The sequence below is a fragment of the Chaetodon trifascialis genome, chromosome 12 (genome assembly GCF_039877785.1).
Source record: "Chaetodon trifascialis isolate fChaTrf1 chromosome 12, fChaTrf1.hap1, whole genome shotgun sequence".
Taxonomy (NCBI): Eukaryota; Metazoa; Chordata; class Actinopteri; order Chaetodontiformes; family Chaetodontidae; genus Chaetodon; species Chaetodon trifascialis.
The window spans coordinates 16,907,847-16,930,055 of NC_092067.1; the positions used below are offsets into that span (position 1 = coordinate 16,907,847).

At 42.8% G+C, this 22,209-nt stretch overlaps 1 protein-coding gene across 1 annotated transcript; it reads right to left on the bottom strand.

Annotated features, from left to right (window-relative positions):
- Positions 1 to 741: 741 nt before the first annotated feature.
- On the bottom strand, positions 742 to 21,012 carry LOC139340295 (serine-aspartate repeat-containing protein I). The gene is made up of 11 exons (XM_070976053.1): positions 20,728 to 21,012; positions 14,281 to 14,378; positions 12,954 to 13,524; positions 12,259 to 12,344; positions 11,915 to 12,071; positions 9,209 to 9,283; positions 7,899 to 7,925; positions 7,266 to 7,286; positions 4,850 to 4,966; positions 3,888 to 3,947; positions 742 to 3,728 (listed from the first exon to the last, which is right to left on the bottom strand). The coding sequence occupies exons 1-11, from the start codon at positions 20,789 to 20,791 to the stop codon at positions 3,700 to 3,702; spliced, it is 1,305 nt and encodes a 434-aa protein (XP_070832154.1). The 5' UTR covers positions 20,792 to 21,012; the 3' UTR covers positions 742 to 3,699.
- Positions 21,013 to 22,209: the final 1,197 nt, after the last annotated feature.

Below are 22,209 nucleotides of genomic sequence, written 5' to 3' on the forward strand. Positions count from 1 at the left end.
TACTTTTACTTGAGTAAATGGTCTGAACACATTTTCCATTTCTGGTATTTTTACAAGTTTGTTTCTCTTGCAGACACAAACACATGTTGAGTTTTCCAGCTCCAACCATGAAAGATAATTTAGATCTGATTCACTTGGAATCTGATCAACTCCATTATTGAGTCAAGAGTGAGTCATCAAAGCTGCTGGCAGTGCTGGTTTTAATTAGATGGTTTACAGCTGGTGTGGCTGTAATAGCTGCTGGCCATGAAACGACTATGTGTACAGGAATTAAGTTTGTATACACCTGGCGAAAAACGCCAACGCAGGTTCCCACATTTCTACTTCTGAGGGCCTCCGGTGCATCTTTATGGACCTGTCACCATCAATCATTCTCACGGCTCGAAACTACGTGTATGAGCTCCCTTCTGTAAATACCTGACATATCAAGCATTGTAAGTCACATCTTATGACAACTGTTTGTTTTGGTCTCCCTGTACTTCCTTAACTGCAACAGCTCACAGGCAGAACAAAAGTCATAAACAAAGAGGAAGGCCGGCTCACACATCTGCGTTCACTTAATATAAAGGTGGAAAAAAAAAATGTATTATGTAATAGTAAAAACAGCCTACCGTAACAAAGATTTGTCAAGTTAAATAAGGTCATTTCATTATGATATGATAACATTATAATAAAAACACACACACACATACACACACCAGACAAAGATATCTGTCAGGGAAATAAAACACCGACTCCCACGAAAACTGTTTAATTGACTCCTCAAACATTATTTACACAATTCCAGAAGAACAACACGTGCCAGATGACAAAAATGAAGGAGACAGTTCCTACACAAAATGAAAACACAGAACATTTAAATAAAAAGGAAGAGTCACTAGTCTACATCAAAAAATGAATTGTCTAAATATGCTGAATGAATCAAGATGTATACAGGATAGGAAAGTGCTTCTCCCATAGAGATTGTGTTATTAAAATCACCTGCAAAACATCTCTGCTTGTTTCAATCTTTCTTTCTCAGGATGACATTGTTTTCCTCTCTGGAATATTCAGGAGGTGACATAAGGCAGGACTGGTCAGCGCAATGATTGATGCCCTAGCGTTGTCTGGAAAGTGCACTTCAGGACCCAATAAGTCAGCGGTTTCCCCGCTTTACATTCTGGTTTGGATGCTGTGCTCCGATCATTTGTGTTTACAAGGAATCTGACTGGCTTGGGACTAAATGTAGAGTGGACAGTAATGCTCAAAACACAAGCAGGCCATGCTCCATTTTTAGGGATTTGTTATTGTTCCAGTCTCCTTTACATCAAATCAGTCCCAGGAAGGTTTTTGAATGTGCACTGCAGGATCGGCAGAGTGCTTTTGTTGATTCCTATTGCACTTCTGGAGTGCACAAAGTGGCCGGGTACTGCAATAAAAGGAGGATTTTCTGTTTTGAAGGCATCGGTGGCTGTATCTGAAAGCTTGTACTATTTGACGGGTATTTTGTGCATTATCACACCATGCCGTTGTAGCAGATGCTGTGACAGATTTCACACACACTTGTTCAGTGTGTTGTTCAGAAACTCAGTCTATCACACAGGATAAGAAGGCATTTCAAACAGAGCTTTGACCCGGCGTCCAGCCCACAGTTTATACAGTAGGATTAATCAATATGTGACATCACAGATTATTAATATTTCTCATCTTGAGGCTAGGCTGTTAGCAACAGTCTCTGTCCTGTATTGCAGCTATATGGTGCTTTACAAGTAACACAGTTTACATGAACTGCAGCACTATGCAACCGCTATCACCCCATTTCAAAGTTTAAAGGGAGCAGAGCAAGTACAAAACTGCAAGGCAACAAAAAGACATTCAGAAGTTAATATTTGTGCTACAGTGGAAAAATAAAACAAAACAAAAAAAAAAACTGTTGGGCCTTTTTTATTTTTAATGCTGTAGCGCTGCCTCCGAGGCATTTCACAATAGTAATCACAAAATACCACAGCAAACAAGTTGACTAACAACTATCTGTGTCAGCTCCGAGGCTCCACTGCTAAATGTAAAATTCATATAAAAATCACAGGTGAATGGAAATATGAATGATACAAAAACACTGTGACAGCAACTGGCCTGCTCAACTAAAGAGACACAATGAAGAGAGTTTCACGGCTGCTGAAAGTATTATTATTGGGGAAAAAAAGTCCTGGAAATGAAACAGCAAACCAGACTAATGTGAGCACACACACAGCAGCTGTAATGCTAACGTTTCACATATATGAGCAACCACTGAAATGATGTCTGAAATAATTAAAATCACCCATTCCTCAACTTTCTCTCTCATATATTTTGACACATTCATCTATTTTTTTTTTCACTTTCATTGTCTGAGCTCTCTTCCCTGTGTTCCTGTAGGTTGGTCAAGCCAGGCTGCGTCAGTAAAAGGCACTATAGAGGAGAAATTACTGCATCACAACTAGACTGACACATACTACTGTACATCAGAACAATGTCTAATACATTTCTACATGACCTCCTTTGAATTTGCCCATGTCAGGTGAGCATTCATCCATTGACAGGGACGGGGTTGGACTGACTTCACTTCAACTCACCTCAGCACATTTCAAAATATGTACATATTCTTTAAATGTCCGAAAGAGGGGAGATAATATTGCCAAATTAATTGATATCTTTTGTGTTTAATCGGAAATTAGACTCATCTTAATTTAGTTTATTGAACTGAGGTGGTAGTGAAGTGGTAGTCACCCAGTAGCATTTAAAACGAAGCCCCTTCACCAATCAGAAAAGACACAAACACAAACACACACGCGTACAGTGACATTAGCGGTCCACCGAACATGCATTGGACCATGTAACAGCATCCCCGGAATCCTAGGATTATAATCTGGTACTATTTTTCCAAGCCAGAATCCAGGAAATACAGTGGTAGTTATTGAAGCCCCCTGTTGCCCAACTGTCCTGCAACTGCACTGCAGGAAATGACAATGAAAAAGTCAAATATGTTGTATTTAACAGTGCCAGTGGATTTTCTAAATCATATGGCTGGCTCAAACAATGACAGAATTTAAAAAAGAAAGGAAAAAAAAACACTTTTCAGAGTTCAGTACAATGTTAAACGTCTACAACATCAATAACTGTCACTGTTTCATATTCACACCGAATTACTAGAGCTGGATGGTCGCCATAAAAATAAAATAAAAAAAGGTAGGTGTGTAATTTAGCCATCTCATGGTCATAATTATGTGAGATTTAATTTCTTTAATGTCCACTCTTACAAAAAGCTGTTTGATTTTGGTTTAAAGTAGAAAGTTTGACCAATCACTTGAATAAATTCCTATGTTGTTACAATCATAAAAGCCCTAAGGTTCACATATATCTAGTTGCTTTTTTCCTATCTGACTCATTTTTCCCCACGTATATGCACACACAGGAATGAACACACATATGCACACTCCCACATACAGACACACACACACACACACACACACACACACACACACACACACACACACACACACACACACACACACACACACACACACACACACACACACACACACACACACACAGACAGACACACACACAGCCCTGCTTTAGGGCCTCACAGTAATTCAGCTCTACAGGAGATAGAGCCTAACAGTGAGATTGCCACTTTGCTTGCCCGTAGTTGGTCCAGGCAGTCATGTGATCATTGCTGGTCTAGGAGGAGCTCAACAGGTTGCTAAGGACTGTGAAAAGGAAAAAAAAAAAACATTAAAAGGTCAGAGCACTGGATGTGTTTGATCAGTGTGTTCATATCTTCTTAAAATACATTTTTTGTGCGGTTATGTGTGTGTGTGTGTGTGTGTGTGTGTGTGTGTGTGTGTGTGTGTGTGTGTGTGTCCTACCCTGGGGATCTGACTGAGCCTCTGCTGCATCAGCTTTGCGTGCAGCCTCTGGATCGGCTTCTAAGTCAGACAGACGCAAAAACACAGAAAGATAAAATGAAGCAGACAAGCCATCGCACGTCACGCTGGATTTCGCCAGCCTTTCGTTTACTGACCATAAATGAAGAATAAAAGTAAAAGCACCCAGGAGGAGTTTCTGAGGATGCGAGCGTTTCTCAGCTCTAACTGCTTATTATCACCACCATGAACATTTGTCTCATTTGTTTTCAAGCTCAAAACTGCTCATGTCTGAGTGGTTCAGTCTTCCCATTTGTTGTGGAGCAGCTCCGGGCTGTACATGCTGATTACATTGCCATTTATTATCTGTGCTCTCTGCGGAGGATCATTCCTATTCATGAATACTTATGGACCTGTCTTAGAAATTTGAGGAAAAACACGGTAAATGAAATTAAATCAATCAAATTTAGAACACTGATTAATACTATCACTTTAAATGCTCACAGTATAATCCTTATTCTCAATCTGACTTCTGGCCTACGTTGCTTAAAATGAACGGCCTATTGTTCATGTTGACTGTAAATGAAAACTTTGCTGAATTGGCAGTATTAGTATGCAGGATGTGTGTGAGTTGAGTGTAATCGACAACACTTTCCAAGGGATAAAGCTGAGTCTGCTGTGCCTCAAAGAAAGACTGCTGACCTCCAAAACACACAAGCCCACCCCACCCGTCTCGCTCTTTGGCCCGGCTAACACAAAGTGTTGCTAAAGATGCTGGTAGCTGGATGAAGGGCTGAGATGGCGACAGCGAAACAAGCAAAATCTTGTGTTGCAGATCATTGTTTCAGAAAATATGGTCTAAAGGAATTTCTTCAAGTTCAGTCAAATACAGTATCAAGCCTTATGCCCAGCAGGTGTCATGTTATTTCATTTTTGGTTTGTTAATTAGCCAGCGAGATAATTACCCTGTCTTTTGCTGAAGCACAGTTTCTTCTTCTGATAGGTGAAGTATCCAACTGCTGCTCCCACTAAAGCCACACCGACTGTGGTCAGGATGGCCGCTAACGAGCCAGAGCTGGCCTCTGCAGGAAAAACAAAAAGAAAGATGATCAACACCGAGGCCTCAGAGCTGCAAATGTGCAGTCAACTTTGTCAGTATCGTTTGCAAATACCATTTGAACCCTAAACATATTAGGCTGAGCAGGTTTTATGACACAAACGTGACTGCACTGTGTAACACCTACTTAAGGAGATCGTAATGTTCAGTGTCACCACCGGGTGCCATTTTGCAGTTGGAATAATGAATGGCAATTCAGCAGCGAGGCTCGATGATATAATGTGTGCCCGCATATGAGTGTGTGTGTGTGTCAGACAGAGAGAGATGCATCACCTCGTTCCAGCATTTTCTGATCCCATTTTACACACCTTTCCTATAATTTAGGCCTCTGAAAGCATTTACAGTGACAGCATTCATTTGTCTGCACCTGTAACCCAGTTACTATGACAACACCGTTTTCATCCTGTGTCACAGCATACAGTAAAAACTTCTCACTGCCGATTAAAGGCACACAGACAACCTACAATGTCAAGATGCCCATGATAATTATTGATAAATCCTGTTAAAGTACGCTATAGATAGTCCACTACAAGTAAAAGCCCTGCATTTAGGTTTTTAAAATAATGAAGTATTATCAGAAAATTATAGCATAGTGCACTTGTAAAATGTACAACCACACTCCAAAAGGTTGGTAAGCTGTGTAAAACAAATAAAAACAGAATGCAATCATTTGTTCCTGAGCCCCTGTAGTAATATCCCACCCATTCATACCCAATCATGATGCTATCACCTGCCACCAGTCAACCTTCTGATGCTCCTGTACCAACTTGTTTGAAATGTGTTGCTGGCATCAGAGTTCAGGCATTCAGAGTTAGCATGTATTTACAAAAATCAATGAAGCTGATGAGGTAAAATATAAGATATATTGTCTTTGGACTGTTTTCAACTAAGTCACTGCTAAATGATCACATTCTGTTTGTTTTTTTAATCGAATTGAGGTTGTGACATAAGATGATAACACCAGTGTAAATAACACCATATATCACTCTAAATGAGCGAGCTATTGAAAGAGGATTACAGACTAGATCACAAGGCAGCACAAACAGCTAAATTAAATCCAGATCTAAAAACACAAGCCACAGAATTGACTGTAAAATTGTCTCCCATTAATTGCTCTTCCTCATTGTTCTCATGAACTTCTCTTAAAAACAAAAATGGCTATTTACTGTCCCTGCAGTGGCTTCCACCAGCACAGAGGAATAATGGCAGGATATGCTTCAGTGACAATAGAGACAGCAGTGGAGGGGAGAAGGGATGTTGGGGTGTACTGTAATTGATGAGTCACCAACTTAAGTGCTCAAAAAAAAAAGAATCAAAGAGTGCAGTAAATCCAGAAGCTGAGAAAAAAACATGGGAGTGGCATGAGTCAGAGGACTCGCGTGATTCGAGAAAAATTGCAAAATGTGAATGAGTCAGTGAAATTAAGTGGAATAATACGGGGGCATGCAGTGAGTCAGGGAAAGGAAGTACAGGTGGGTGCAGACGTGTGTGAACATGCATGTGCAGAGAAGCAGAACCCATGACATCGACACAGCACTTTGTCAAAAACGCACAGGTACGGCGTCAATGGAAAGAAAAATCTACGGGAAATATATGTGGTCAGCAACCGCAACCCCTATCACATTTCTGTATGGCTGTCTGCTACATGGCTGAAAGAAAAAAATCTGGTAGCTAGAGCTCATCAGTGTGACAAAAGTTATTACTTAAGTATGTTTCTGTAATTGCATCAGTCATGAGATACAGTCACTTACATAGTAGGATTTCTTGGGAATGGTTTTTGAAATAGTAAAGCAACACTTTCATTTGACTTACTGCCATCATGCAGTGATTTTTAATACTTAAACAGATGCAACAATCAAAACAGGGCTTGTTAACCATCAACTCCCACCAACCTTCCCTTTAATGTGCATTTTTAGGGAGTTTTTAACATAATTACCATTCCAAATTTCAGAAGTGGTGACTTAAGCCTTTCAGTCATTGTACAATCATCATTATACGCCTCCTTTGTGTGACTTTGCCATTCATGAAATTATACAAGGATACTTATTGAAGTTCAAGTGCAAGTGCAAGTGCAAAAAAAAAAAAGAAGTCTGGAAAATATCATGCAACAGCTGCCGCAACAGCACACCTGCCTGAGGCTCTTTGCATGACACAAGGCAATAAAAGCTATAGGGGAATGCTTACGCTGCAGGTATGTTTGTGGTAGAGCATGGGTGGATGGGATAATGAGTTCAAAACAAAAAGAGAGAGGAAGGATAACTCACCTTGGGGTTCAGGTTTGTCTGCTGTTTCGTGAGGACACATAAATACAGTTAGTGACATGAAACTGCCCCACTTACAAACTGGTTGAACAGTCACACATTAAAGGAAATTCACAGACATCTTTGGAATGACCGAGATGAAGGCAAATGATTTACATATGAATACAGTGTTAGTTACGTTAAAAGAGACACGAGGAGCCGCTTATTTAAAGAGGCACGAACATGCACCTGTCGTTCTGTTGCGTCTGTTCTCCAGTTTGAGAAACAGGAACAGAAGTTACTTCCACTGCGGAAGCGCTTCAGAAGCAGCACTTCCAACAGATGTAGCGTGACTGCTACTGCTATGAGAATTCATAGTAAAATACTCTTAAAGAAGGCCAGTTTTGAACATTGTTTGAGGTAAAACAATGGGGCAGAGGCATTTTCCGCTGAGACTTGTATCCTGTTTTTATTGTCAGAGGCATGCCAGTAATATCCTGTGTTTTTCACCAAGTTTCAGAACTACATAAGCCCTACTGCTGCTGCTGTGGCCGCAAAGCTACTCTCGTATCTGACTGGGATTTGTGCGTTTTGGACTGAAGATGGCGTGAAGTGATTATTTTTCTATTTTGACACATAAAAAAAAAAAAGTCTTACCATCTGCTGAGGCGCCAGCGACATGTGCTACAGAGAGAAAGAAAGAAAGAGAGAAAGCGATTAAAGGAACATGGTGAGAAAAGAAATCATCATTTCAAGTTAGAACTGTGACAGAGGCGGCAGAGAAAAAGAGGAGAAGAGCGAGATTATTCTCTTTGTAGTCTGCACCTCGCAGGCATTAAGAGGTCTCGGGTTTCTGTCCCAACCAGGCACACACATGACTCTGCATGATGTGTCGGTTCTCTGCATGCATGGAGAAGCTTTTATAATACCAGAGAGAGAAAATATCTAAGGGAGAAACACACCCTCCGTGTCTCTCTCTGATCTTTGATTCCATATGCAAACAGCCTTGTTATCTCCCTCTGCACCGCCTGTTTGTATACGTCTGTGACATCACGGCTGCCTTCTACCTGCTTCAACTCGACAAAGCCGCTAATGACAGAGCACTAAAGAAGAGCGCCTTTCACTAGATTATAATGATTATATCAACCGAGATGAATCAGCTCTCAGATGGGGGATAAAGGGTGAACACTGGGAGAAGCTGGTGCAGATAAATCAGTGTTGAAACTTTGCTGTCAAATTGCTTTGTGGCCAGTGATTAAACTTTCTCAACCCAGGAGGTAAAACCAGTTGGCTGTTTTGTCATGGGAACAAAGCTCATTAAATTATTCTGGCAGCATAGAGATCCACCAGAAGAGTTTCTGAAGCTCCGGTTATGAGACACTGACTTTCAGTGGCCTCACGCTACGAAACATTTGGGAGAGGTGTAACTTTGTCGTCTTGTTGCCAGACAAAAAGATGGCTGCCTCATGATGTCATTGCTCGTAAGGCAGCATTGATGTGAAGTAGTAAGACTTGATGCCAGTTACAGCATGAAGGTAGAAGGTTGCATGAAGGTAGAACATGCTGAATGCCAATAATAATTTTTAGTATTTTCAATGTATTTGACATGATATTTGAATCTAGTTTAGGCTAACAAGCACAAAGTATTAAACCCTTCATGTCAGAGAACACGTGATGCAGTCCCTCAGAAAGGAGATGCTGCTGATAGCATAGAAATGCAGTCACTGTGGTTAAACAAGGCTAATCTCACTGTTCCTCAGAGTTCCAAACTGCATGCAATGATAAAAAGGGCCTACACGTGAATGTTGTAATCAGAAAGATTACGTAATTCCACCTAAACTGAACTATCTCTTCATCAGTGCCTGCTTGTACTGCTACCCGAAGGTTCTTATGTGCATCCCTGTGTCATTACAGGTGATCGTTTACATGGATAACATCAGCAGAAATTGTTTTAGGTAGTTACAAACCCCCAGTTCCTGAACTTCTGCTCTTTCCAGGCTGTGATGGGTTGTCCAGTGCATCTTCCAAGTTTAATCCTGTATCTGAAAATTAAAACATTAATTAGACATCACTGATGACAGAAATGTATTATTGATCCCAGTGGGGAAATTCTCTTTTCACCGTCCCACCCTTGAGGAATATCTTCCAGATGTTCACCAAACACATATCATCTCTCCAACACATTGTACTAACTACACCCTCCCCAGTTAAACTATTTAATCGTGGAAGCACTCCCCACTTCAGTCCCTCGTGGCCCCTGGTGAATGGTCTGCAGCGGTGTCTTTGATAAGGAAACTGGAACTGCAGGGTGCGACAGTGATCTTGTGAACTAGCCGTACCAGGAACCACCAGGAAACCAGGAAACACCTTACAGTGCCTCTAAGTTCATTTGGGGGAAAGTGATTTATTAGTGATTTACAACACGTGTGAGCGTACAAAACAGTGAAGCCCGCAGGGCGAGGTAGGAGCAGTGAATTATTTTAAGGCTGAGGCAAAATTAACAGTGTGAGGGAATTTTCTATCGCAGGCCTTCTGTACGGTTAGGCGCCCAAAAGTCTCAGGGCTGGACAACACAGAGGCCTCAGACAGAGACACATTAACATAATATTTGGAGGCCATTCTAGCAGACAGTAGATAGGAAGTCTCTCCTCGTGAGGTAGCCAAGGTCTTACAGATAAGCTGTATAGACTGATACCGGACCAAGTCAAGGAGGAGTGCTCGAGGTGATGAGGTTGGACTCTGTGTTGTCCAACCCTGAGACTTTTGGGCGCCTAACCGTACAGAAGGCCTGTGATAGAAAATTCCCTCACAATCAGGTGACCTAGTCTTTCACATCAGAAGAGCCCTGACATTAAATCATCGTGAGTGAGGATTGTAAGGCCCCGTTCATAACGAAACCATGAGCTAAGCCAAGTTTAAATCCGATACTCTCATTCTTATGTGCTAACTCTACTGAGCCTCCTCTCTTCTTTCATACTCCACTGACCTTTTCATTAACATCACCACCTTCTCCTCTCCTCTCTCCCCCCTTGATTCTCCCATTATCTCTCTCCTTTTGTTTTTACATCTGGCTGTATCTATATTTTATCCCTCTTTCCATTTCACAATTCTTCACCTTTTTAACCCACGAGAGTAAATGATCCCCCGCCTGTTAGCACATGAAGAAACTCTCCACAGCAAATATTTCCTGAACAATCAACAGCAACTTCCCTTTCTTAGTTGTTAGCACCTCTAGAGACGCAAACAATAAAATTACTACTCTTGAGTGACAGAAAGGAGGATATCCTGCTCTGAAGCAGGTAAAAACACTAAAAACAAAACAGGAAAAGCAGAAATTAGATGAGCCAAAAGGGAAAGAGGACAAATTTGACAAAGGAGAGATTGTCATTATGTGACAAGTTAAATAATAGAGGGTGATACTTTGACTGTGATAAAATGACCCTGAGGTAATCTGGGAGTTTTCCTCACACAAACAATACCACCCTTATTCTAGGAGGTAAAATAGTGGGACCCGAATCCCACCTCATAACCTTCCTCAGTGATTTGTGCTTTGTGATGTGAAAGGCACATCTGTTTTCCATTAATTTGTCCAGAAAATAGGGAGTTGCAGCAAAATGATACATGATATCTGATGAAAGCAGCACATGTACATTTTTTAAAATGACTGATAACAGAAAATGATGCCAGAAATAATTTGATGGGTATTCCTGATGACACAGTGGAGATCTAATAGGTTTTGAAATGTTGCAGTAGGCTCAGAGTTTGAGGGAAATACACAACAGAAGTAATAAGTCAGTGAAGTTCACAATCAAACAGAAAGACAATCAAGCAACAGGTCGGCTTCTTTGAGGACTCATTGTTCCTGTAGTTCCTGAAATAAACTGGTTTTATTTTTGTTGTCCTGGTGTGCTTGAAAAGCTTTTGAGTCATACTTATAAGCAATTACTTGTGGTGCACCGTAGTAGTTTGTTTAGCTATGGGTGAGGTTTATATGTTGCGGCTGCCTAATTTGTTTCAGATGACAGAGGAGAGAAGAATTAACTAAAAAAAACTTTTTACCTGCAAGAACAGAATCACAGTTTGATGAAAAACATCTAAAATCTGATTTTTGTTAAATGGACAAAGCCAGTGGCACCATTATCAAGCATAGTACAGCGGTGGGACACTAATCCCTTTGATCTTTAATGCAAATACAAAAGCGGAAATGGTGTTTATTCATCTCAAAAGGAATTTGTGGTTTCACAGTTTAATTGTTCATATGAAGCCTTTTTTCCACTGCATGACTCGACTCGCGTCTTTTTTGGTTCCTCATTGGTAAAAGCTCTGGACGGCACCTGGCACGTGTTGTCTTTTTTTGGAATCGGCTTCCACGTGAGCTGAGTTAATAGTAAAATGAGTTCAAAGATAGCAGACCACTGATTGGTCAGAGAGAATCCTCACTAGAATCATCACTTGCGGACACGGAGCAACCAGAGTCATCTGGTCATTTGCGATTTGATGTAGAATTGCCCAAATTCTCCTGTTTCTCTGTCATCAGTCGACTTGTCTGAAACAAAGTTTGTCTCTTTCTCTTGACTATGTCTTCGATATGTATTCTTCACGAATCACATATCCGTGGTGTGACTGCATGTACGAGAGTGAGCAGCATCCAAACATAGGTTACATATTCTTACCTGTGGGGGCATCGGCCTTGACGCCTGTTCTCACGTCTGGTACTATTTCTTCCGAAACACCTGGTGGATCTGCACCAGCAGCTGGATCAGCTGGGTCCTCCTTATCATCTGCTGCACCTGGAACTGTCTCTGGTGGGTTCATGTCATCACCTCCAGTCTACAAACAATGTATTATTATATAGCAAATAAAAATGTAGAGAGGACACATTAACTTCTCATTAGCACAGCAGCTCCTGAGTAATATCAGTGCTATACACTGTGTTATAACTGGAATGCAGACACCGAATCTGTCACAGTAGGTTTTAATAGGATATTGTTTAACACTTTCTAAAACTGCAACTGACCTCCTTCTGATCGGCATCAGTGCTTGAGGAAGGATCTCCCTCTTCGTTAGCTGCTGGATCCTTAACATCAGGAGCAGCTGCAGGATCTGTGCAGGAGAGTGACACAGAGAGGAGGGCAAGTATTACATCACTGACATGTTTCTGCCATCCATTTCTACAGCGTGCTATGGCATGTGGTGTGATGGCTTGAGTTACTGCACTGTTTAATGCAGGTTGCAAGCGAAACCAGAGAGGCTGAAAAAGCATTTTGCCACACCTTGGCACATTGACGTGGTGCATGGAAGGAGCATGTAATACCTAGAAATGTGAAATTTGAGGGACAAAGACAGAACTTAGAAGCCTTATTTCTTAAATTGTTTTAGTTTGAGGGGTCTGATTTGAGATTGGTCTCGTGCTGAATCACCAGTCCTGCTGGTGTGGGAGTGACATAAAAGTGGTGGAAAAACAGTAGATATAATGGAAAAAGTAATCTGCGCAGTATTCTTATTTTCCAGGTTGCTGCTCTAAGAGCGAGGGCTTGATTGAAAACACTGCACAGCAATAATGAATAAAAAATCACTTTGTGAGGGAGAGAACAGTGCATATTTTCTACTTTTCTTACAGAAAATTGGAAAAATTAGGACATTTACAGTATTGTATTTGTGTCAGAATCATCTGGGATAAGCCCACAAAATGTTTGAACACCTATTAATCACCTGCTGCAGGATTCTCTGGCTCTTTGTCTCCATCGCCAGGAGCCTCTGGATCTGTGTCCCCAGGTGCAGGAGCCTCTGGATCTGTGTCCCCGGCTGCAGGAGTGTCTGGATCTGCGTCTCCACCCGCAGGAGTGTCTGGATCTGCGTCTCCACCCACAGGAGTGTCTGGATCTGCATCTCCACCCGCAGGAGTATCTGGATCTGCGTCTCCACCCGCAGGAGTGTCTGGATCTGCGTCTCCACCTGCAGGAGTGTCTGGATCTGCATCTCCACCCGCAGGAGTGTCTGGATCTGCGTCCCCACCCGCAGGAGTGTCTGGATCTGCATCTCCACCTGCAGGAGTGTCTGGATCTGCGTCCCCACCCGCAGGAGTGTCTGGATCTGCGTCTCCACCCGCAGGAGTGTCTGGATCTGCGTCCCCACCTGCAGGAGCATCTGGATCTGCGTCCCCACCTGCAGGAGCATCTGGATCTGCGTCCCCACCTGCAGGAGCCTCTGGATCTGCATCTCCACCTGCAGGAGTGTCTGGTTTGTCATCTCCGGCTTCAGGGTCAGCAGCGGGCTCAGGCTCCTGTATTCAGCACAACACATGCATCTCTTAAAATCACGTTCACATAAAGATGCTGTCCAGGAAAATGAATCTCTACACATCCAGCTGAGAGGGCCCTCCGGTGATTGGGGGTTCTAAAATCACTGTAGCTAATTTGTTAGTGGCGAGCCATTTCTTTTGTACTAATCACACCTGAGCATGAGGGCTTTGCTGTAACACAAACACAAAAGTGAGTGAGAAAAGGGCAGAGACACAGAGCTTCCAGGACATTTGAAGCCTGTAAAATCATACTTTGTATTCCCAACAAAGAGCTAACGTGAGGTGCACGTTTCTCAGCCATTTGATACCTCTTGGCTTATCAAATGACTGCCTGAGGATTTAGAACCAGATTTTACCCAGATCTCAGTAAGCTTGACTAGATGGGGGTCACACAGAGGTATTGTTACCATGAAACATGGAGACAGAGCTCGTCGAGGACTCTGAATGATTAGAGTTTATAGATATGTATTCATAGTGTCAGTACAGCAGTAATCCCTCGTAGTCGTGCTGTTACTTATAGAAGATAAGAGTTTGAGTTTGGAGTGAGGACAAGGGCTAAAGACTGGCAAGATTGCAGTTGCCCAAACTTTGAAAATACCTTTTTGAACTATATATACCCACATATTATTTGGACCTGCACTTTTTAGGTATCTGTTTTTCAAATCCAGTTGTTACAAAATTAGATACACAACTAGTTCTCCGCTATCAACATCCTCCACAACCGACAGATTTCTTCACCTTAGGAGTTTCCTCGTCAGTGTTGGGACCTCCTCCAACCTCTGGCGCTGCATCTGCATCAGGGGCCGTGATCCCAGGAGCTGCTGCATCTCCATCATCTACACAGAGATGTGTGAAGAAAGAAAGTTATAGAAAAAATGAAGAAAAGAGCACAGTGAAGCACTGATTATCAGAACATTTCAATTTCAGAAAGCAGGGGGGAAATGGCCATTCTGATTCCATACAACTGACAGAAGCCAGAACTACTATCATTTTCTTTTTGAAAACAAGGAAGGAGGCAGACATGGCAACCCCAAATCCATCCAATGCAACCTGACAACACTGCATCCCTAAAACTGACGATACTGACCAATATTTTGAGTCAGTATCGTATAAGAAGCAATATTGGAACTTAAAATAGAAGCAGTAGAACACAAAACTGGTTGTGATTAGTGTAACCATCGCTAATTAAAAACTGCATGCCTAAATCCATCTGTTATCATTTAAATCCATTAAAATCATCTGTCTGATTGGTCGTTAAGATGTTGTGGATTCAACACATTCTCTACCATGACTATCACCACCCACACACACACACACACACACACACACACACACACACACACACACACACACACACACACACACACACAAGCAGAGCCACACCCTGATCTGATTGGTGCCTGATGGTAACACTCCAGCCACAACTGGATGACAGACGCATCGATCACATCTGACCTGCTTCAACGTCGTTATGAGGGCCCGACCTCAGCACTGACTTTGCAGCTCTGTACTAATGAGAAAACGCGAAGAGTCTTCACGTCTTCCTCATGCGGTGTGTGAGACGAGCGCACCGTTCGTGTGTGTTTGAGCCAGCGCTGTGAGATTCCCCTGCTGCATGCGAGAAGCTGAAACAGCAAACTGTGCTCTGTCCTGATGCTGGCTCATCTGGGCAGCGCCTCCTTCCAAATGCAAGTCCCAACCATTAACTTAGAGATACAGCCGTCTAGAAATTATGCACGAGTGATGCTGGGCTCCTTTCTCGCAAAGCTGTGATTAAAATGGATTGGAAATGTGGAAAAGGAACGTAAAGGGAGGCAAGATAGGCGCCAAAACGCCACTTGAAAATGACAGATTGAAAAACGAAGACATATCAGAAAGGAATACGATTTCTCAGGCTGCTCAGTTCCACAACTCTCTACTTTTAATATGCTCACAGAAGATAATTCCTCGTCTTTTTCAGAAGTTGCTCACTGCCAAGCAAGTTTCCAGTGAAGGATCGTTGAGTTTGCCAGGTGAGATAGTATCAGAGTCAGCGAAGCCTTGAGGGAGAGCGGCATGAACACATCTGAAGTATTTCCATCACACCGTAAATTCTTCAGAGGCGAGCAGCACTGGTGGCACCCCGGCTCCCCTCGCACACACACGCAAATTCATGCATCAGACATGAAATCCATACACACACACATTCATGCACAGAAACATGAATCTGAGACACGCAGACATTCATGCACAGATGCACGGTTCTTGACAGCGATAAAAACAAGCGCTCTGTTTCTCTCGATCCCTGTCTTTCCTGTGAATGTCACTCTAACTTAGTGTCCAAGATCAACATTAATCAGTGGCCTTTTTACGGCCAGCATTCAGCACTTCACAAACAGAACTGCATGTGTGAGGGCAGGTGTGGTGGGTGAGTGTGTTCCTGTTACTCTCTTGTCATGCTTGTGATCAAACACAAAAAAATATGACGAAACTGCAAACAGTGCATTTTAACTGTCTCCTTTTATTATTAATATGTCGGATCAGGATCTCTGATGATATGTGGGTGTGTGCGTGTGAGTGTGTGTGGTGTTTCTGTTCACTTAAAGTAAATGTGGAAATAAGTGAGTACCTTTTTTCATGGCAATGTGCTTACACGCACGTGTGTGTGAGGTATGTGGCAACTCCAGTGTGTGTGTGTGTGTGTGTGTGTGTGTGTGTGTGTGTGTGTGTGTGTGTGTGCCCCACACAAACTCTCTCTCTGTCTTTCTCTTGCCACTCCATAGAACATTCTGTTCCCATCTATCAGTTTGCCACTTCCTCCTCAAACTACCTCTGCTACAGACTCCCATACATCCCCCCACCCACAGCACACACACACACGCACGCATGTGTGCAAACTCATAAAAACACCTCCCCCTCCCCTTCCAGTCCAAACATACAAACAACCACATGTTCACACACACGTAAAGCTCATGTGCAAGGCAAGTTCACACTGCCTCTCAGACTTTGAGTGAGCTGTGTCCTGTTTTGTGTTAGTGCAGCAATGAGACAAATTGTTGCACATCCAAGCCCCTCTCCCTCCTTCCCTTCCCTTCTTTAAGTCTGTATCCCCCCTTCCTCTCTCTCTCTCTCTCTCTCTCTCTCTCTCTCTCTCTCTCTCTCTCGCTCTCTCTCCCCCAAACTCTTAACTCCCTTTGTTTCTTTGCCACTGCTCTCCCTTGAGGCTGATGAGTCATCTGTGTGTCTCTGACATGGCTGCACGCTATTGTAAGAGGCTGTGCAGCAAGCTGGGTTAAAACGGCAAAAAGGTCCCCAGAGGAAAACTCTTAAGTAAAACCAGTTTGCACATGTGGGAAAGCATCACACTGATGGTTACATGGTGTTCTTTTAAAAATTAGTTAGAGGCTAGATGGATTAATAAATATGCTCTTTTTATTACATTATCCCATACAACACTGAGGCTACATAGTACATATATAGTATATAGAACTTTCACCCCCCTGAGAGTGCTGAAAAACTAAACAATATTATCTTTGTAAAGGTTGAATTTATGGCTGATCTGTTGTTCTGGATTATTTTTTATATGAGAACCTAATGAAATGGCAACAGATTATCTTAGCATTATGACTGAAAATGGGGGAAAGAGCGAGCCTGGTTTAGTTCAAAGGTAACAAAATCCACCCAGCTGCACCTCTAAAGCTCACTAATTAACATGTTATATCTCATTTGAAGGCTCATGGGAAGTTCCTGTACCTCTAACTTCCTGTGGTTTTGTCCCAACTGTCAGTTCCTGGACGTGACTGGTCCTAGCCGAGACGTAGTCCAGCACATAAGCCTCCGTAAAACCACAAATTGACGTTTTTACAGTTTGGCTTTTGTACAAATTACATAAAATGAGATATAACTTGTGGGTTTTAGAGGTGCTGGCAGGTGGATTTTGTTACCGTTAGGCAGAGCCATGCTAGCTCTTTGCCCCTGTTTTCAGTCCAAGCAAAGTCAAGTTAAGTTAACCAACTGCTGGTGGTAGCTTCATATTTACAGTAAGGACATGAGAGAGATATCGATCTTCTCATCTAAGTCCCAAAAACGAGCAAAATAAGGGTCTCAAGTCGAAATATTCCCTCAGACCTGAACATAACCATTCTACTTTATGTAGGTGTGGTCGGAAAACAGTGGACACAGCAGACAAACATATTGTAAAACCTAAAATTTTACTGACTGAGCACTATGTCTCATGCTGAATTGTAACTTGAAGTGAAGGTTAATGAGCGAGAAATGTCCTCATGGTGTAATAAGATGCACATATATGCCAAAAAGTACAGCACAAAGCTTTTTCAGAGCTGAGTGTGACGTTCTCCCTCTATTAAATGTAGTGCAGATGTCAAGGGAGTAGTTTTAATCTGCAAAAGGAAAGTGTTTCCATGACTGAAGAAAAGTGACTTTTTTGCTGACACATTGAAAACACGCCTTATAAACCGTCCATCGTGAATATCATTTTATATTTCCCTGATCTTTCGGTTTGAGCAAGCAGGACGTGGAAATCACATACACAGACACATGCACAGTGAATCATTTAAACATATGTGATAGTAAAACGTGATACATACACTTTAGACAATTCGGACTATTTTATGAACAATTTCACACGAAATAAGAAAGCGCTTTCAGCAAGTTACATCATGTTCGTGAGCTGCTGAGACAACAGCCAAGAGCTGCACCTGAACTGTTATATATATCAGGTTTCACACACTTCATGGAAGTTTTAGGGCTCTAATGGTGTTGATGTCTGCTTATGATCCAACGGGTGACATATGATAGAACTGTTTACTAAGGCACCTGATACTGCTTCCTCGTAGGACATGCAATAAAAAAATGATTTCAATTTAATTCGTATTGACATTTGGTTTTAAGGAAGTTGCAAAAGAACAAACAAGTGAATTCACTGCACTTGTAGTTACGTAACACAGAACTGCACAGTCCACATTACATGAACTGGAGTCTGAGGCCTGTTATCGATGCCAAAGGGAGAGGAACTTCGTTTTCGGACTCCTCTGGTTCCCGCCGTGAGATCGTGTGAGGTTGCCTGTTGTGTGCGCTTGAATGAGTAATAATGTGTGCACATGTATGTGTGTGTAACCGGTAACCAAGCCTTTTCCCGTAAGAGTACACCAGAAACTCTGTGTGTGTGTGTGTGTGTGTGTCAGGTGATACAACAGCACCTCCACAATGCATTGTTCTGTCAGGTATGGTTCTATTGTGTGTTTGTAGGACAGAAAGTGCTGTGTTTACCCCAATCATGCACACCTTCAAACAGCCCCATGGGAGCAGGGAGGAGAGGGAGAGTGTGTATGTGTGTGTGTGTGTGTGTGTGTGTGTGTGTGTGTGTGTGTGTGTGTGTGTGTATGTGTGTGTGTATGTGTGTGTGCGTGTGTATGTGTGTGTCTGTGTGCGTGTGTATGAGTGCTTCTCTTATCCAACAGAAGAGTGATTTATGTGTTAGTAGTTGAAGGTGTAAACACAGACAAGTCCACACACACACACACACACACACACACACACACACGCACACGCACACACACACACACACACACACACACACACACACACACACACACACACACACTGCACACATCACACAGCTCTTTCTTGCTTTCATCTGCTTCTAAGAGACACACATGTTCTATAAGTGACTTATATGCACACTCACATTAATGAAGCGCTTCCATACTCCCACAAGCCCTGTACCTTAAAGTTATAGCCCACACCCACGCACTCACACACACTCTCTCTCTCACACACACACGCAGATGCTGAGGGCCCTTGGGGAGACGAAGGCGCTGAAAGTAGTTGTGTGTGTTGGGTGTTGTCTACAGCTGGAGCTGGATCTAGTTACCGAGGCACTCCCTATCCACTCCTATAGCTCACACACATCGATCATGATGAGCGCACATGCGACTGACCTGACACCTCATCTTTTTTCAGGGTAACTATGAACTGGTGCGCACGCTCAGCGCAATCACTCGTGGAGATCTCCCATGCCACCAGACACCGGCATCCATGTGGTTTACAGCGAGGTTACAGTTGAGCAGTTAGAGAAAAAGTGTGTGTGGGAAAGAGAGAGAAAGAGAAAGAGCTTTCTCTCTTGCCTGCTGACAAAAAGTGAACCGGTAGAGTGAGATTACCCAGATCACATCCCCAGCGCACCGACGTTCAACTGAAAATTTGTTTGCATAATGGTGATGAAGCTCGCTGTTACTCTACTGTATCTCTCTCACTCTTTCCTTCCTTGGATATCTCTCTGTTTTCCATTTCAATCAGATACAGCGTTTCTCTTTTATCTTTGCCCAACTTCTCCTCTACTTTGCGTCTATCCTTCTGATGTCTGGGTTTTTCCTCAATGCACCCTGTCTCTCCCTCTGAGTTTTATTGCGCGTTTGAACAATCTGAAATCATTGCATGTGCCGCGGGGAAGGGCAGGGGCCCGTGGGCCAGCTGAAGAAGAGGGAAGAGGAAGAGGAGAGAGCACATAATGAGGAATGAAGATACTGAGAGGGGGGGGGGGTGAGGAGAGATTTCAAGAGCAACAGGGGTCAAATAGGCTGATAAACAGGGGGATAAAAGAGAGAAAGAAGGAGGGAAATACTTATGTAAGGACAATGGGTCCACCACACCCTGGTGGGCCAAAACTCATACCCAAAAAGATATGGCCAGATTACATGACACACCTATTTCACTGATAATGTCTGGGCTGCAGAGGCATGAACAATCACAGCACGGATGACGGGTGCAGCGCTGTTTTTATTCATTTGATCAGAAGAGATTAAAGCCAGCAGACTACAGCGAAAGGTGAATTGAATTGGCATGCCGACAGGGAGGCAGACAGACTGGCAAAAGAGACTCACTCACACACAACCACAGACACAGACGCGTATGGATGAGTAAATTAGGCAGACTGGCAGAGGGAGAGGGGAGAGGAGACAGAGGGAGAGAAACAGCCAGCGGGATGTGAATGAGGGGAAAGCAGACAGTGAGATGAAGATGACTAACATACAACATTCAGATAGATAGATAGATAGATAGATAGATAGATAGATAGATAGATAGATAGATAGATAGATAGATAGATAGATAGATAGATAGATGCAAGCGAACAAAAATGCACTCAGCTGAAGGCTGATCCGGATTAATTGGAAAATAAATCATTACCTTGTGCCGTGGCGCTTGCGGCCAGCAGGCTTCCTAATAGCAGAATCCACAGGTATGACATCATGGGAACACGGTGTTCTGGCTGCGATTGAACCGGGGCTCAGACTCCCTTTCCTCGGCCTTCAGACTGGACAATTAACCGGCTCGGGGAGGTTTCAGGTGGGTCTGGAGGGCGTGTGCGTCGGTGTGCCGGTGCGTTCTTGCGCGTCGGATCAAGCCCGTGGCGTCTCCAAGGTGCTCAGATGCTCGGCTCAGTGCGCGCCGCCGCGGATCTGTCGTCCTCTCCTTTTGTCTGGATTGGAAGAGAGAAGGTCCAGTCCTTATTAAGGTGGGCGGGTCCCTTCTTCCAAATACAGGCAGGCAGACAGCAGGGCTGCGTACGGTGCTGTGAAGGCATTACTTCCCCTCACTAATCGGCAGTGTTTTTACCATTACCATTCCGATTCAGTGACTGTTACCAACAATTTGGATTGCCACTGGCCTTTGCAAACCTCGCTTTGTACCAGAAAAAGCGCAGTTATCTATGAAGTCCTTCTGAGACATTTTCTTTCATTCAAACCGTCGTCCTTTCATATAATGAGAGCAACTGTTTCCTTTCAGTGGGATTAAACAATAGAATGTGTGTTCACCTTTTGCAGGGTCTTAACTTCCAAATTGCACCAAGGTACGGAGGTAATTGTGTCCCTTTCATTGTAAGAACTGGACCAGGATTGAAAGATCCTACTTGTTAAGATACCCGAAGGCATTGAAGGACATCTTCCCTGTCAGCATGCCTCGGCCTATAAAACATTTCCAAATAAAGTTATTCATTTGCTATGATTTAGGTCGTCTATACTGCTTTCTTACAGCCTATTAAGCCTGTGGTTTACTTGGATTTATTAAAATATCAGGTTTGTGAAGGGTACACTGAATGACTGGATTTGGAAAATTTAAGGCTTTGGCCTGTTTCTAATGTTGAATTAATGTTAGGTTTCCATTTGAGAAAACCACACATGACCTCATGCAAACCAGAAAGTAGGTGGATCTGAAAAAGAGAGAATTTTCTTTTCCTCTGCTCAGGCTCCTCTCCTGTTCCCTACCAATTTGTTAAGCCGCTTCTGTGCCAAATTGATTTTTTTTTCTTTTTTTACACCAGTATTGACCGGCAGGTGGCGCCATTCATTCAAATTTCTCAGTTCACACCTGGCGTGCCCAAACTTTTTCCCCTTGAGGGCCAAAACTGAAACTTAATGTTGAGCCTTGGCCAAAAGCAAGCACCTATTGATTTAAGATGCAAAATGGGTCCCAAGTTCCCAGATTTGAATGACTTCCTGCAAAAAGTGCCACTCACTGCCCACCGTGATCACATTATGAAAAAAAAAAAAATCATTACTTCACAAAAATAAAACAGCATAAACAGTGATCCATTTTTTTAATCAATTTTGATTGTTATCTATTTGGTAAGGCCAAATCAAACCTTACAGCAGGCCAACGTTGGCCCAT